This window comes from Mauremys mutica, chromosome 5, assembly GCF_020497125.1.
Source record: "Mauremys mutica isolate MM-2020 ecotype Southern chromosome 5, ASM2049712v1, whole genome shotgun sequence".
Taxonomy (NCBI): Eukaryota; Metazoa; Chordata; order Testudines; family Geoemydidae; genus Mauremys; species Mauremys mutica.
In genome coordinates this window covers 117,318,895-117,333,096 of record NC_059076.1, presented here as the reverse complement: position 1 = coordinate 117,333,096, position 14,202 = coordinate 117,318,895, and the positions used below count along the sequence as shown (strand labels likewise).

The following is a 14,202-nucleotide window of genomic DNA, read 5'->3' as shown; positions in this document are numbered from 1 at the left end:
ATTGGAAGATAACAGCTTCCTTCTGCCACTAGCATGAGTTAGATTGAACTAGTCGCCTAGAGGTGAAAAGTCTAAGTACTATTTTACTACTTCCCTGGAACATCCAGTTATCCAAATGAATATTTTTTTTCAAGGAAGGCTACTGTGAAAGAATATGCAGGTTGTTGCTTTTTTCCAACCAAGGGTTACAAACACAGCTGCCTGCAAGTTTTTTCTTTTTGGTTTGTTCATTTTCATGTGGGGAGACTGATTGAGGAAGTTAACAATTTAAAGTTTGTCACGTCTAAAAACCAAAGTCTCTAAAGTTGTAATACTGCCAACCTTTTCTCAGTCTTCACAATGCAAATTTTAACCCTGATTTCCCTTAGGCAGGTTTTTATGTGGAAATAACAAATTGCACAACATATGTGCCAGTAGTTAAAGTCTCAAACATTTTTCAAAGAACTCATACTCCTTTATCTGGTTAGAGTGCAAACATGTCAGATATTATTTCAATTAAAACTAGTGGGGTGGTCTTTAAATATCCTCTGGGATGTATATTCCACCCAGAATCATACAACATCTGTAATTAGAGGTGATGGGATTCACTTGAGGCTTTTCCCCTTAGAAATAAATAGCTATAAGATCTATTTTTTTTTTATTTTTTTTGTGGAGAGGTTGAAACCAACTGTATGAGAAAGTCAGGATAACTCCTTAAAAATTTTTGTAACCCATTGAGAGGCAGCTTCTCGTGATGACACAATGGATAAAAAGTAACCCAGCAATAAAGTCTTGTGCATTAGGCATAAAATCTTGTCAGATTCAGTATTCTTCATATTGAATTTTGAAGAAAAAAAAGTTTGATTCCAGCAGTCATCTAATTAAGCTAATAAATGTTCCCTGCTATTCTGCTCACCATGCTGTTGTGCTATCACCTCCATGTGAAGCCCATTTTCAAGATGCCTCAGTGAACTAAATGGGAAAACAAATCAATTTTATGTGCGTTAACAATGGAGCAAAAGAGATACACTAGAAGTTAGAACTTCTCTCAAGGCTAAGCAACAGTATAACACTTAAATAAAATCTTGAGCAGAAGACCAAAGGATGTTGTTTTGCCACTATTACCCATTGTAAAAACCAGAAAGCAGATGTTAGCCAGGTGGAGGCTGTATGCATTGCAGATGTGATATAATAGCTAAATTGCTATTTAAATTAAAATTCAATTTAAATAAATCACAGGGCATAAACCAATCTTTCTGATGTCTTAAAGAAAAATTGCTTTTTTTCATATGGCTTCAACTAGTTGATTTGTAATTTCCCTAAGGATTCCAGGAGACACTTTATGTGATAATAAGAATTTGTTTTATTATTTAAACTAGGTTTTGTTAAAGTCTGCTGCATTGCAGGCTTTTTATTCATTTTTAATTGAAAACGGGTATATTAGCATACTCTGGAAGTTAAGGATTACAAAAAATAAAAGGATATATTTATTTAAAAGTCAATTAATCCTTCATCAGATCTTCTTTACTGCAGTTTAGCAGGCATTAAATATATGCTTGTTAACAGGAGCCTTTTTTAGTATTGTTTAAGTAAATCTTGTTTCTCTTTATTTAGATGAGCATGCTAAATCTTAAACAAACTATCTGGGTGTTGTAATTTCCTGAAAATAATATAATTTGGCTTTGTGTATTCAAAAGTTCTGCCAATTAGATTTGACTAATTTCCCAAAATGAAATGTTAAGAGAAGTGGGCTGTTGCCCTTCTCTTTTATGTTGCTAGGTTACTGACCTAGTCCATAGTGAGGAAGCAGTAGATGAAATGTATCTTGATTTTAATAAGACTTTTGACACAGTCCCTTATGATATTTTCATAAGCAAACTAGGAAAATGCAGTCTAGATTCAATTACTATAAAGTGGGTGCATGACTGGTTAAAAGACCATACTCGGACAGTAGTTATCAATGGTTTGCTGTCAAACTGAGAGTGTATCTAGTGGGATCCTGCAGGGATCAGTCTTGGGACCAGTACTAGTCAGTATTTGCATTAATGACTTGGAAAGTATGCTTATAAAATTTGCAGATGACTCCAAGCTGAGAGGGGTTCCAAGCACTTTGGAGAACAGAATTAGAATTCAAAATGACCTTTAGTTTGAGAAAAGAAGGTTGTGGGGGACCTGATAATAGTCTTCAAATATGTTAAAGGCTGTTAAATGAGGACTGTGATTAGTTGTTACTCATTTCCACTGAAGATAGGACAAGAAGTGATGGGCTTAATCTGCAGCAAAGGGAATGTAGGTTAGATATGAGGGTAGTTAAGATCTGAAATGAGCTTCTAAGGAAAAAGAACAGGAGTACTTGTGGCACCTTAGAGACTAACAAATTTATTTAGACATAAGCTTTCATGGGCTAAACCCACTTTAGTCTCTAAGGTGCCACAAGTACTCCTCGTTCTTTTTGCTGATACAGACTAATACGGCTACGACTCTGAAGCTTCTAAGGGAGGTTGCAGAATCCCCATCACTAGAGGTTTTTAAGAACAGGTTGGACAAGCACCTGTCAGGGATGGTCTAGGTTTACTTGGTCCTGCCTCAGCAGAAAGGGCTGGGGACAGACCTCTCAAGGTCCGTTCCAGCCCTACATTTCTATGATTTTATGAAATGTGCCTAATTATTTAAAAATAGTTATATTCATTGATATTTAAAATTATAGGTTCATAGGTACAGACTACAAACTCTGGCAGTGGATACAGCTTTTAAAATTAGTTTTCATTTATATGGGAAATCAGTATTTTATTGGTTTTCAGAACAATTGTTGTTGTCATCTTCAGCAAGCCATAGATTTCTGTCTATAGTACATACAGGAGGCTTTTCTTTACTATACATGCTTCCCCCAAGGCCCAGTTCTTGTAGTTAATTTTTTGGACCAAACAGAGTTCCTGTTACCTCTTTTGTCTTGTTTTAAATCATATCATAGAGTAATTATATCATAGAATATCAGAGTTGGAAGGGACCTCAGGAGGTCATCTAGTCCCAACCCCCTGCTCAAAGCAGGACCAGTCCCCAGACAGATTTTTATCCCAGTTCCCTAAATGGCCCCCCCTCAAGGATTAAACTCACAACCCTGGGTTTAGCAGGCTAATGCTCAAACCACTGAGCCTATCCATCCCCTATAGTGAGAATGACCAGATTAGACTTTTTATCCCACTTTCTCCATTTTTGTTAATAATATCCTAACTGGGTACATACAAAAGGAATTATACACAAGTATTTAGACACAGTAAAAGTGTGTGTGTGTGTAAGCTAGTGCAATACCTAGTGCACTGTGTGGGCAGGTGTTACTGCCTGATAGTTTTTATCAGTCATTTGCATTCTTAGGTAACAAATTTTCATCAATACTGGAAAAAATATAAAGAAGTCAGATCTGCTATTTAGTTGCTCCATATAACACAGTAGTGTAGCTTCAGTCGTGCACTCCCTTGCTGTTAGAGTTCATAGCTGACAAAGGCAAACCACTGAAGTTTACTGCTCATTTTCAATCCCACTATTACTCTATTTTTGTATTTTTTTAGGAGAAATATGTATGACAGATATTTAGTCAGAGATCACTGAATAAACAACTGATATTTTAATTGGGCTTTTAATAAGAAGAAGAGATAGGGATTAATTAATTTATTTATGTAGTTATTTTAATCAGTAGATCTCAAAGCATTTTACAAATGAGGTCAGCATCATTATCCCCATTTTACAGATGAAGAAACCGAGGCACAGAGAGATTAAGTGACTTGCCCAAAGTCACTTAGTGGGCCAGTAGCTGAGCTGAAGATGGAATTCATGTTTCCTAAGTCCCAGCCCAATGCTCTTTTCATACCACACTTATTAACATTACAGACAGTTGCAGTTGTACATCCATATACAAACTTTCTTGATTTGCTTCTAAGTATCCGCTATGCTCTTCGGCAAACAGTATATGTGAGATTCATTTTCCTTTACTGGCTGCACTACTGGAGTACTTTGGCTTGCTGAGTAAAGATAATTATGTTTGAAACCAGATGCTCAGAGTTTATATTTTGTTACCTTTGCTTGCTGATATTTTGACAATATATACAGTAAGAACTCAAAAATTACTTGAAAACTAATGTTGAATTGGCCATTGGCCAAACAGAAAGCATGTTTGGTATTAGAGGACTGTTAGAATTGACAGTTTAATATGCTAGGTTTATCAAAGGAAGTTCATTGAAATCTTTAATAAGGCTGCAATAAATGGATACAATGTTTTGCTTACCCTGAGCAAATAATTACTTTTTCTGGAGTGAGTAAAATGTCCTTAATTTCATTTATTATTCTCAAACATCATGATAAAGGATAGTAAGTAGATTTTTGTGTCTTGGCTGGTAAATTTTCATAAGAGTTTTGTAAGGCTGACTTTACTGTGTGCTATATTTCCAAGTAATCTTTGATCAACTCCTTATTCTCATTTTAGGGAGAATCAGCTGTATAAACTTAGTTAAATTATGGGCTCTTGTGCTTGTAGGTCCAGGCTTGAACCTGAACAGAGCAATAAAGCTCAAGCACCCTTTTTCCCGGAAAAAAATGTACAGAATTCTTCAGAAGAATCTGAAGAAAAACTTGCTTATGAGGAAAATAAAGGTAAGAATCCAGTCCTATTTGTTTTTACTTTTGTGGCAGGCACTCTTCATCCAGCTGGATACTTTCCTCAGATCACAGAGCAATCGTAAAGCTTCCTCTTGTCAATTGTACCTCCTCTTCTTTCTGTCTCCCTTCCTATGGTAACCAGGCTGTCGCAAAGCATATTCTGAGAGTGAGGCAGCAAAGTCTTAAACTTTTTGGCATGTTGCAGAAGCATTCTTCAGCCAACGGCAAAAACTTTTTTGAAGCAAATTTTTCCATGCAGAGCTGCCAGCAGAGATCACTGTGAACTTTCCCACAAGCCTTTATTCCCTGGTTGCTTCTAATTTCCTGATTTTTTTTTCCCAATATTTAGGATATGACAGCTCAGCCCATATTAAACCAACTCTGTGAATATCTTGGTTCTCACTTTTTTAGTACTTCTCTAAAAGCATTTGCCCTGCGGTCCTGTAAGATTTTGTAGAATGTCCTTAACTGATAAAAGGGCAGGCTGTCTGAAAATTAGCCTGCTATATTCTTAAAAGAACATCTGCTCTTTTTAAGCCTAAGGGAGACACTGAATCTAGCATCTGCAACAAGATTTGGAATGTTAAGAAAAAGTGTATGTGAGTTGAGGGAGAGGAGGCAGATGGGATGGCGAATATCTTGTTCCTGCGAGAGTGCTTTTTTTCCACAATCCTGATTTTTGCTGCTGAAGGGATTGTGTCTTGTCCATCGGTAGGTGAGCATTGTCTGATAGCGAGGTTGTTAAAAGTGATTCATAGGATACGTATTAAATTCAGCCAGTACCCTTTAGGCTAGAGCCTGAGGATAGTGTTAGAAATTTTCTAAAGGTGTCTGCCTTAGCCTGTGAGGTCTGTCTCACTTTTCTCCTCTGTCTGTCTTCTCAGGGTACGTCTAAACTGCAAACCAACCCCCCACACACACCAAAAAAAAAAAAGTGTTCTTAACTCGGGTTACCTAACCTTCATTAGCTAGCTGTGGTTAAAGTAGCATTGAAGACACAGCAACTCGGCTTTTAATTCAGGTTAGAGAGCCTGAGGTTGAACTTAAGTTGCTAATTGAGTTAAAAGCTGAATTGCTGTGTTTTTGCTGCTATTTTAACCTGAGTTGGCTAATGTGGATTAGCTAATGCAAGTTAAGAGCACTCCTTTTTTGACAATGTAAGTGTATTCCAAGTCTGCATTAGGGCAGGTAAACTGGCAGAACTTTTTTGCAGGAAGCCTTTCTGTGCAATAACAGCAACCTCAAGGATAGTTTCAGAGTTCATCCCCAAAGGGACCTCTATTTTCTGAATGCTGTTATAGAAACAAATGCTTTCTCCAGTATTAGTTCTGCCATTTGATCTGATAGAGGAGCCTGGAGTACTGTATGAATATGATCTATTGCACTGAAATTCTGTTTAGAGGGAAACAAAAACTGGGATGACTGTTACTTGAAGTTAGGGTCAGACTGCATGTGCATCTGGTAGACAGAGGGGAAGATGTACATGGAGGTGGTCTATTAATCAGAAGGGTATTTCTGGTCATCAGGTATTGAGTGTTTTTCTTAAACAATTTTGGTGAAAGAGGCAAGCCCCTCTGGGCACTGATTTTACATGTCATGCGGAAGGATGACTGGGGAGAAGCGGAAACTCCATTTCTAAATGAAGGCTCTAATTTTGAATGGTCCCTCAGCACATACAAACATTTTAATTCTCAGATGCTGTAGTTTTATCTACCTAACCAGCTACATTTCTGCAACTTTACTGTGAGCTTTTTCTTCTCAAATTGAACCTGCTATAAGACATAAGGTTGCAGGCTTTGAGTGTCTGTTTATGATGCACGCTACATTTCCATAATAAATCTGAGCAGTGCAGCATGTAGGTTATAGTCATGTTTTTTCTTAGCTCACATTAGCAGCATTTTATAGCTGGGAGGCATGTTAGCAGAGAACAGACAACGTAATAGTATCTTCAGTGGTTCTGTGCGGTACCAGCCACCTGGAGCACCACTGCAATTTTGGACAACTCTTTGCAGCTCAATCATCCAGAGCACTGTTACAATATTCAGCTCAGAAATCTGTGCCATGCCACAAGAGGTTCTAGTCTTTGATTGCCTAGGGCCATCAGATCTGATAACAACATTACACTGTAAAGAGGTGTCACTTATTGCACCTTTCACCGCATTTGAGACTTGATTGTGATTGTGCTAGTTAGTTTCATTATTAGCCTACCTTTAATTGTTTAGGTTTCAGAGTGGTAGCAGTGTTAGTCTGTATCAGCAAAAACAAGGAGGAGTCCTTGTGGCACCTTAGAGACTAAGGGCTTGGCTACACTTGAAAGTTCCTACAGTGCAGGAACAGCGCTGGTGTGTGGCCACACTCACAGCTACCAGCGCTGGTGTGTGGCCACATTTGCAGCATTTGCAGCGCTGTTGGGAGTGCTGCATTATGGGCAGCTATCCCAGCATTCAAGTGGCAACAACGTGCTTTTCAAAAGAGGGGGGTGGAGGGTGGTGTACTGTGACAGGGAGCGGGGAAGATAGAGTGGATTTTTGGAGCCAACACTGTGTGTTAGCTTCCTGGATTGAAAAATCACAAAATGTTTGCGAACCCTTAGTCTTAATTGCAAACAGCCTGCATCCAACGCTGTTTCTCTGTCAAGCAAACATTCACTTCCTGCCTCTCATTTGATCGTTCACAGCCAGGTACAGATAGCTCCTGTTTGCTGTGATCAGTGTTTGTTTTTTTAGATAAGCAGTTCAACGGAGGATCGGAGTTCACAACAAAACAAAGAGAGGCTGCACAATAAAACAAAGAGAGTAATTTAGTTAAAAGCATTCTGGGATATCTCCTTATTCCCTGGAGGCCAATAAAAGCGCTGGTGTGTGTCCACACTTGATGAGCAGCGCTGGATCACCAGCGCTGCAATCGCTACACCCCAACCTGAGCAGGTGTACAGCCACCGCTGCAGCCAGGGAGTTGCAGCGCTGGATGTGCCTTGCAGGTGTGGACGGTTACTAATTGCAAAGCTGGAAAGCCTCTACCAGCGCTGCAACTTGCAAGTGTAGCCAAGCCCTAACTCATTTATTTGGGCATAAGCTTTTGTGGGCTAAAACCCATTCATTTAGCCCACAAAAGCTTATGCCCAAATAAATGAATTAGTCTCTAAGGTGCCACAAGGACTCCCCGTTGTTTTTAATTGTTTAGAAGCAAGTAGCTAAAAGTGTATTTTATTACATAAGTTAAGCAGATGCAGAGCTCTTAGAGGTGCTGATTACTCTTTGAGAAAACGGAGGCCTCTCTCTATGAAAATAGTTCTACCTGAAATATTTTATACACACATACAATACCCCATTCACCCTGCACCCTGTGTTCTTTGTTGCATGAATGAGGTTGACTTAAGAGTTTGCTGCTATTGTTTATAAAACTATCATTTTCATTATGGCCTCACAGTAGTTGCTGTGAAAATTATGGTGATGCTATCAATAGGAGATTGTGAATTTAAATCTTTTGACCTTTGATTTCTTATAAGTGTTTTCTGTAATAAAAAACAAACAAAAGAAAATTTAAAAATATAATCAAGGTTATTTCTAAATAGGATATTTTCCATTGGGCATCAGTAGCTTGGGAAATGGTGATTGTTTGCATTTCTGAAGTGTCTGTCACCATAGCCTCTGAGCACTCTTACAGAAACATCTGTGCTACAAAGATTGTTCCCTGCTGAGAGCATACCTCTTGCCCAAATCCCCATGTATTCTGTCCTTTGTTAGAACATTTGGAATATTGGATGAATCTTTTGCCTCAGTTCATCATGGTTTAGTCCGTTCTCTGGCAGATTGGATTACGGTACTTTTGTTTTGATACTGAACACCCTTTTTACATCAGAATCCTAAAAAACATGCATCATTGTAGGAAACGCCCATTTGGTGTTTGTTTGATAAGCCTTTAAAGATTATATATTGCCCAATTTTGATTTGCTTATTACAAACAGGACAGTTTGTTTATGGAATGAAATATAAATGATGGCTTTTGAATTAATCCTTCAGTTTAGCATATCTTTCTTTTCAATGTGAAGTAAACTAGTTTGGAAATGGGTTAAAAGGAATTTGATTGTTAATTAAAACAGTCAATGCATCTTTCAGAAACAACAGAGATATAAAGTACTTCATTTCAGCAACCCTAGGAAATAGATATTTTTCTTTCTCTAGGTTTTGCTAGATGAATCATAATCATAGAGCAACTTTAAGGTATACTCCAGGAAAGCCTCAAATCTGCTTTCCCGGTAGCAGGAAATGTTTCGTAGTGACAGGAGCAACTCTGGGAAGATGAAAGAATGTCTCTCACCTAGTGCTTACTCTGGGTGTATTTGTTTATTAATGAACTTTTTGGATACACGTACTGTTTCTTGCCAAGTATTGGCAGTGCCTAGAAATAATTGGGTCCTTTGGGATAAAAAAGGGAATATTTATTATTATTTTATAGTCAGTTCCATAAACTAATTATCCTCTTTTCTTTGAATCAAGTGAATAAGATCAAAATGACAGATGAAATCTTGAACAACTACTTCACTGAAAACTGAACAGGATATTTTCCTGCAATGACATGTATTCATTATAATTTTGGTGTAACATCTAAACAAAATAATTTATTTCTCTGTGAAATACATGTAAAGAGCTGATGATGCCCTAAGGAAAACATAACCAGAATTATTTGTAAACCATCTTAATTTTTTTCTTCTTTACTTGTTTTTTTTATTAGTTAGGGCACTTTTAAGAAACAAAAAGTCTGGTTTTCATAAGAGCTAAGCTGATCCTGCTGCTCATTCACAATCTTTTGTTTGTTACATTGCAATCATTTCCACAGAAACCAGTTGTGATGTCAGAAACCAGTCCTATAATTTTTGGAGAAGGAATGAGCAGTAACACCAGAGTTAAAAAAAAAAAAAAAAAGATGGGTTTCATGCAGATGTTCTGGTAACAAAGAGCAAGAGGAAAATATCTCCTTACAGTATCTCTCATGAAATTGTTTTTAAACAGACTGCTGTTAGAGGTTTCCCAAGAGAAGTTGGTTTCTCAGAGTGATGCATCAACATTGCTTATTTAATTGAAAACATTCAAGTACAAGATTATAAACAATTACAATGAATCAAATAAAAAAGTATCTAAGCATCTAAATAAGGAAAATATTATGATAACAGCAATTCCAAAACCTACAAAAAGGTGAAACAAAAACCTTTCTGCATCTTAGTTTTGCAACTTGAATCTGGTAACTCTAAGCAACCAAGGCATAGAGTCCCTTGTGGGATGGCACAGATCTCTGTGCTGAGGTTTGTAACAATGTCCCAGTTGGGGGGTAGTAAAAAACCTCCCAGGGATACAGTAGTAACTCCGACATTTTGGGTATTGATGCTGCTTCTTGCCAAAACAGACAAAATGTCAGAATCAGTTGGTTCCTATGAGAACATAAGAACGGCCATACCAGGTCAGACCAAAGGTCCATCCAGCCCAGTATCCTGTCTACTGACAGTGACCAATGCCAGGTGCCCCAGAGGGAGTGAACCTACCAGGTAATGATCAAATGATCTCTCTCCTGCCATCCATCTCCACCCTCTGCCAAACAGAGGCTAGGAACACCATTCCTTACCCATCCTGGCTAATAGCCATTAATGGACTTAATCTCTATGAATTTATTTAGTTCTCTTTTAAACCCTGTTATAGTCCTAGCCTTCCCAGCCTCCCCAGGCAAGGAGTTCCACAGGTTGACTGTGCGCTCTGTGAAGAACAACTTCCTTTTATTGTTTTAAACCTGCTGCCCATTAATTTCATTTAGTGGCCCCTAGTTCTTCTATTATGGGAACAAGTAAATAACTTTTCCTTATTCACTTTCTCCACACCACTCATGATTTTATATACCTCATATCCCCCCCCTTAGTCTCCTCTTTTCCAAGCTGAAAAGTTCTAGCCTCTTTAATCTCTCCTCATATGGGACCCTCCCCAAACTCCTAATCATTTTAGTTGCCCTTCCTCGAACCTTTTCTAATGCCAGTATATCTTTTTTGAGATGAGGAGACCACCTCTATATGCAGTATTCAAGATGTGGGTGTACCATCGATTTATATAAGGGCAATAAGATATTCTCCATCCTATTCTCTATCCCTTTTAAAATGATTCATAACATCCTGTTTGCTTTTTTGACCGCCACTGCACACTGTGTGGACGTCTTCAGAGAACTATCCACAATGACTCCAAGATCTCTTTCCTGATTAGTTGTAGCTAAATCAGCCCCCACCATATTGTATGTATAGTTGGGGTTATTTTTTCCAATGTGTATGACTTTACCACATTAAATTTCATTTGCCATTTTGTTGCCCAATCACTTAGTTTTGTGAGATCTTTTAGAAGTTCTTCACAGTCTGCTTTGGTCTTAACTATCTTGAGCAGTTTAGTAGAGATAAAAGGAATTAAAAGAAAGTGGTATTTTTCTCCTTGTCCAGAAGTACCTTATAGTAGTTAATCTTAAACTGCAATTTCTATTGTATACTCTATTTTCAGAAGTTAGATATTTAAGATGTTTTAGGTCCCAGTCTTGCAAATCAAATACAACTTCACTTATGAGAGTATCCCTATTGAAATGAATGGGGCTCCTCCAGTATGTAAAAACAAACAAACCTGGTGTTAAGTGTTTGCAGGCTGGAGCCTGATCTAACTTGTTGCATGTAGGCAGGCCCCTCGTGAGGAATCAGTTGCACGATTGGGGCCATAATCTGCAGAATCAACGACATAAGGAAATGAGAGGAGGTTTATGCTAATATTTTGAAATGAGGTTCTGGGTTTAATTTTGCAAAATCATGTGAGTTGCAAGGAGGTGGTTTTCTGAAATCTCAGGAAAGGTAATGGCTTTATACAGTTGGTGTCATTTTCAAAAGTGTACATATATTTCTGTTAAAGTGCACATTGTGGGAGAAATGACTTTGTTTTGACTTTTACAAATATCTCGTTTCCTGACAAAGGAAACGATGCTGCGAAGACTTCTGCATGGGCTTAACTTTATACACTATGAGTAGTTCCCCTTGCTGCAACGTCCATACTTCAAAACAGCTACTCCCAGTGAACAAAATTAAGTGTGTGTCTAAATCTTTGCCCCCAGTCCTGCACTTGTACCTTACCTGTGTGAACTGCTGATAAATGTATAGCATGAGTCTCAATTAACTAGAAATGAAATCTAATCATTTGATGGTTGATACTAAATGAGTAAGCAGTGGTTGTAGCTTCACATGTCGGTATGCTGATGTGTTTGGGATTTTTGTTATCTTTACAGATCAGAATCTGACAGATGCCCACACTAACTTGGGGCTATGGGGGGATGGCAAAGGTGAAGATGAACTGTCACCTGAAGAAATTCAGATGGTAAATTCTGTTTTTATATCTTCCCTCTCCCCACCTTTCCAGCTAATGCTATGTGTGCATATGGTGCCTTAAGGAACACAATACACACTCTCACTTGGCTCTTGACTTGCTTTTTATGCAGAGTAACTTACCAAATTTCAGAGTAGCAGCCGTGTTAGTCTGTATCAGCAAAAAGAACAGGAGTACTTGTGGCACCTTAGAGACTAACAAATAACAAAGGTGCCTTTTCAACTTGGATTTCTAATTCTTAGTATCATTTAATATTTAAAATTGCTACAAAAAAGAGACTGCTGTGCAGCCATGATATTAGCGAGACAGTATTTTTCAGCAATTAAAACTGCCCATTGAAATTTAAATTTAAATTGCCCTTTTAAATTGCTACTATGGGTTGCTGTTTCAATCATCAGACAAAGGAAGTCATGGCAACATGAAGAGAAGCATAAAGAAACTTTTGGAAGATAAAGATTGTTGCTGCTGCTATTGCTATCCCTATTTGAGTTATTCTGTTGCCAGTTACTCTTATGTAATTTCATTCTTTTTATCTGTGAATTTTTAGTGCTTATAAAAGAGATTGAGCAGGTTTTTTTAAGTGTGAATAGGCAGCCTACAAGCTTTCCTTTATAGCTGTCTGTGCAGCTCACTTCTTTGCCACCTTATGAGGCTTGTTCTCAGAGCAATGTGTTGGAAAGCTAGAAAACTCAAACCCTGGGACTAACAAATGCTCTGATCCCAATTGTCAGAAGGGTAGGTAAGGAGAGAGAGGCAGTCTCCGAGGCTCTTCCTACACTAGGGAAAATTTCTGAATCTTTCGTGCCATTGCTAACACCAATTCAGCTCTATCAAAAGGGGCATTGCCAGCAGATCGAGGGACGTGATCATTCCCCTCTATTCAACATGGTTGAGGCCTCATCTGGAGTACTGTGTCCAGTTTTGGGCCCCACACTGCAAGAAGGATGTGGAAAAATTGGAAACAGTCCAGCGGGGGGGGCAACAAAAATTATTAGGGAGCTGGAGCACATGACTTATTAGGAGAGGCTGAGGGAACTGGGATTGTTTAGTCTGCGGAAGAGAAGAGTGAGGGGGGATTTGATAGCTGCTTTCAACTACCTGAAAGGGGGTTCCAAAGAGGATGGATTTAGTCTGTTCTCAGTGGTACCTGATGACAGAATAAGGAGTAATGGTCTCAAGTTGCAGTTGGGGAGGCTTAGGTTGGATATTAGGAAAAACTTTTTCACTAGGGGGGTGGTGAAGCACTGGAATGGGTTACCTAGGGAGGTGGTGGAATCTCCTTCCTTAGAGATTTTTAAGGTCAAGCTTGGCAAAGCCCTGGCTGGGATGATTTAGTTGGGTTTGGTCCTGCTTTGCGCAGGGGGTTGGACTAGATGACCTCCTGAGGTCCCTTCCAACCCTGATATTCTATGATTCCAAAGTCAGCCGCTGGTTATCACCATCATTTCACGCTGTGTCAGTTAACCCTGCTCTTGGCAGAGCTGATTGACATGGTGCTTTAAAACGCAAGTAGCAGCTGTAGCCCATCTATATGCGGTTTCCATGTTGCTAAACTTTCCCTAGTGTGGACAGGACCCAAAGTATTCGGAAACCAGGTCTCGTGGGGCTTTGACATAACCACCTTGTATTGCACTTTGAAGCAAACTAGAAGCAATACAGCAAACAGGCCTTAGGTTGTAATGTCCTCAGCATGACTAGTGTTGCTAAGCAGAAGGCTGCTGTATCCAGCAGTATCTGAAGCTTCCATGATGGTATTCAAGAATAGTCCTAGGCAATGTTCACTCTAATTTTTTCCATCCATGTGCGGATTGAATTTTGTTATGTGCATCAATATCGAGGTAATGTGTGAATATGTGCCACCAGTATATATTTAAAATATATTTTTTTAAAAATTACCATAGGGATAATTACTCCAGCCAGGACAGATTAGGCATTTTAGAACTCACTACTCAAAGAACTGAATGTAAGCATAAGAGAGAAATAAAAATTGTGAAAGGCATAGATCAGTCAAATAACTAAAATAGCAGCACTTTGAAAGAATAAAATTATGGAGAATATATGTGCATTGCAGGAAGTATCAAGAAGTAACAACAACAGTAATGAGGGGGGAGGGATAGCTCAGTGGTTTGAGCTTTGGCCTGCTAAACCCAGGGTTCTGAGTTCAATCCTTGAGGGGGCCACT

At 38.6% G+C, this 14,202-nt stretch overlaps 1 protein-coding gene across 5 annotated transcripts in view; it reads left to right on the top strand.

Annotated features, from left to right (window-relative positions):
* STX18 (syntaxin 18) overlaps positions 1 to 14,202 on the top strand; it is a 90,737-nt gene that overhangs the window by 61,911 nt on the left and 14,624 nt on the right. For all 5 annotated transcript variants that reach the window (XM_045017274.1, XM_045017273.1, XM_045017275.1 and 2 more), the window contains 2 exons: positions 4,508 to 4,623; positions 11,923 to 12,011. In XM_045017274.1, the coding sequence (XP_044873209.1) occupies positions 4,508 to 4,623; positions 11,923 to 12,011 (205 nt within the window). The remainder of the gene's footprint in view (positions 1 to 4,507; positions 4,624 to 11,922; positions 12,012 to 14,202) is intronic.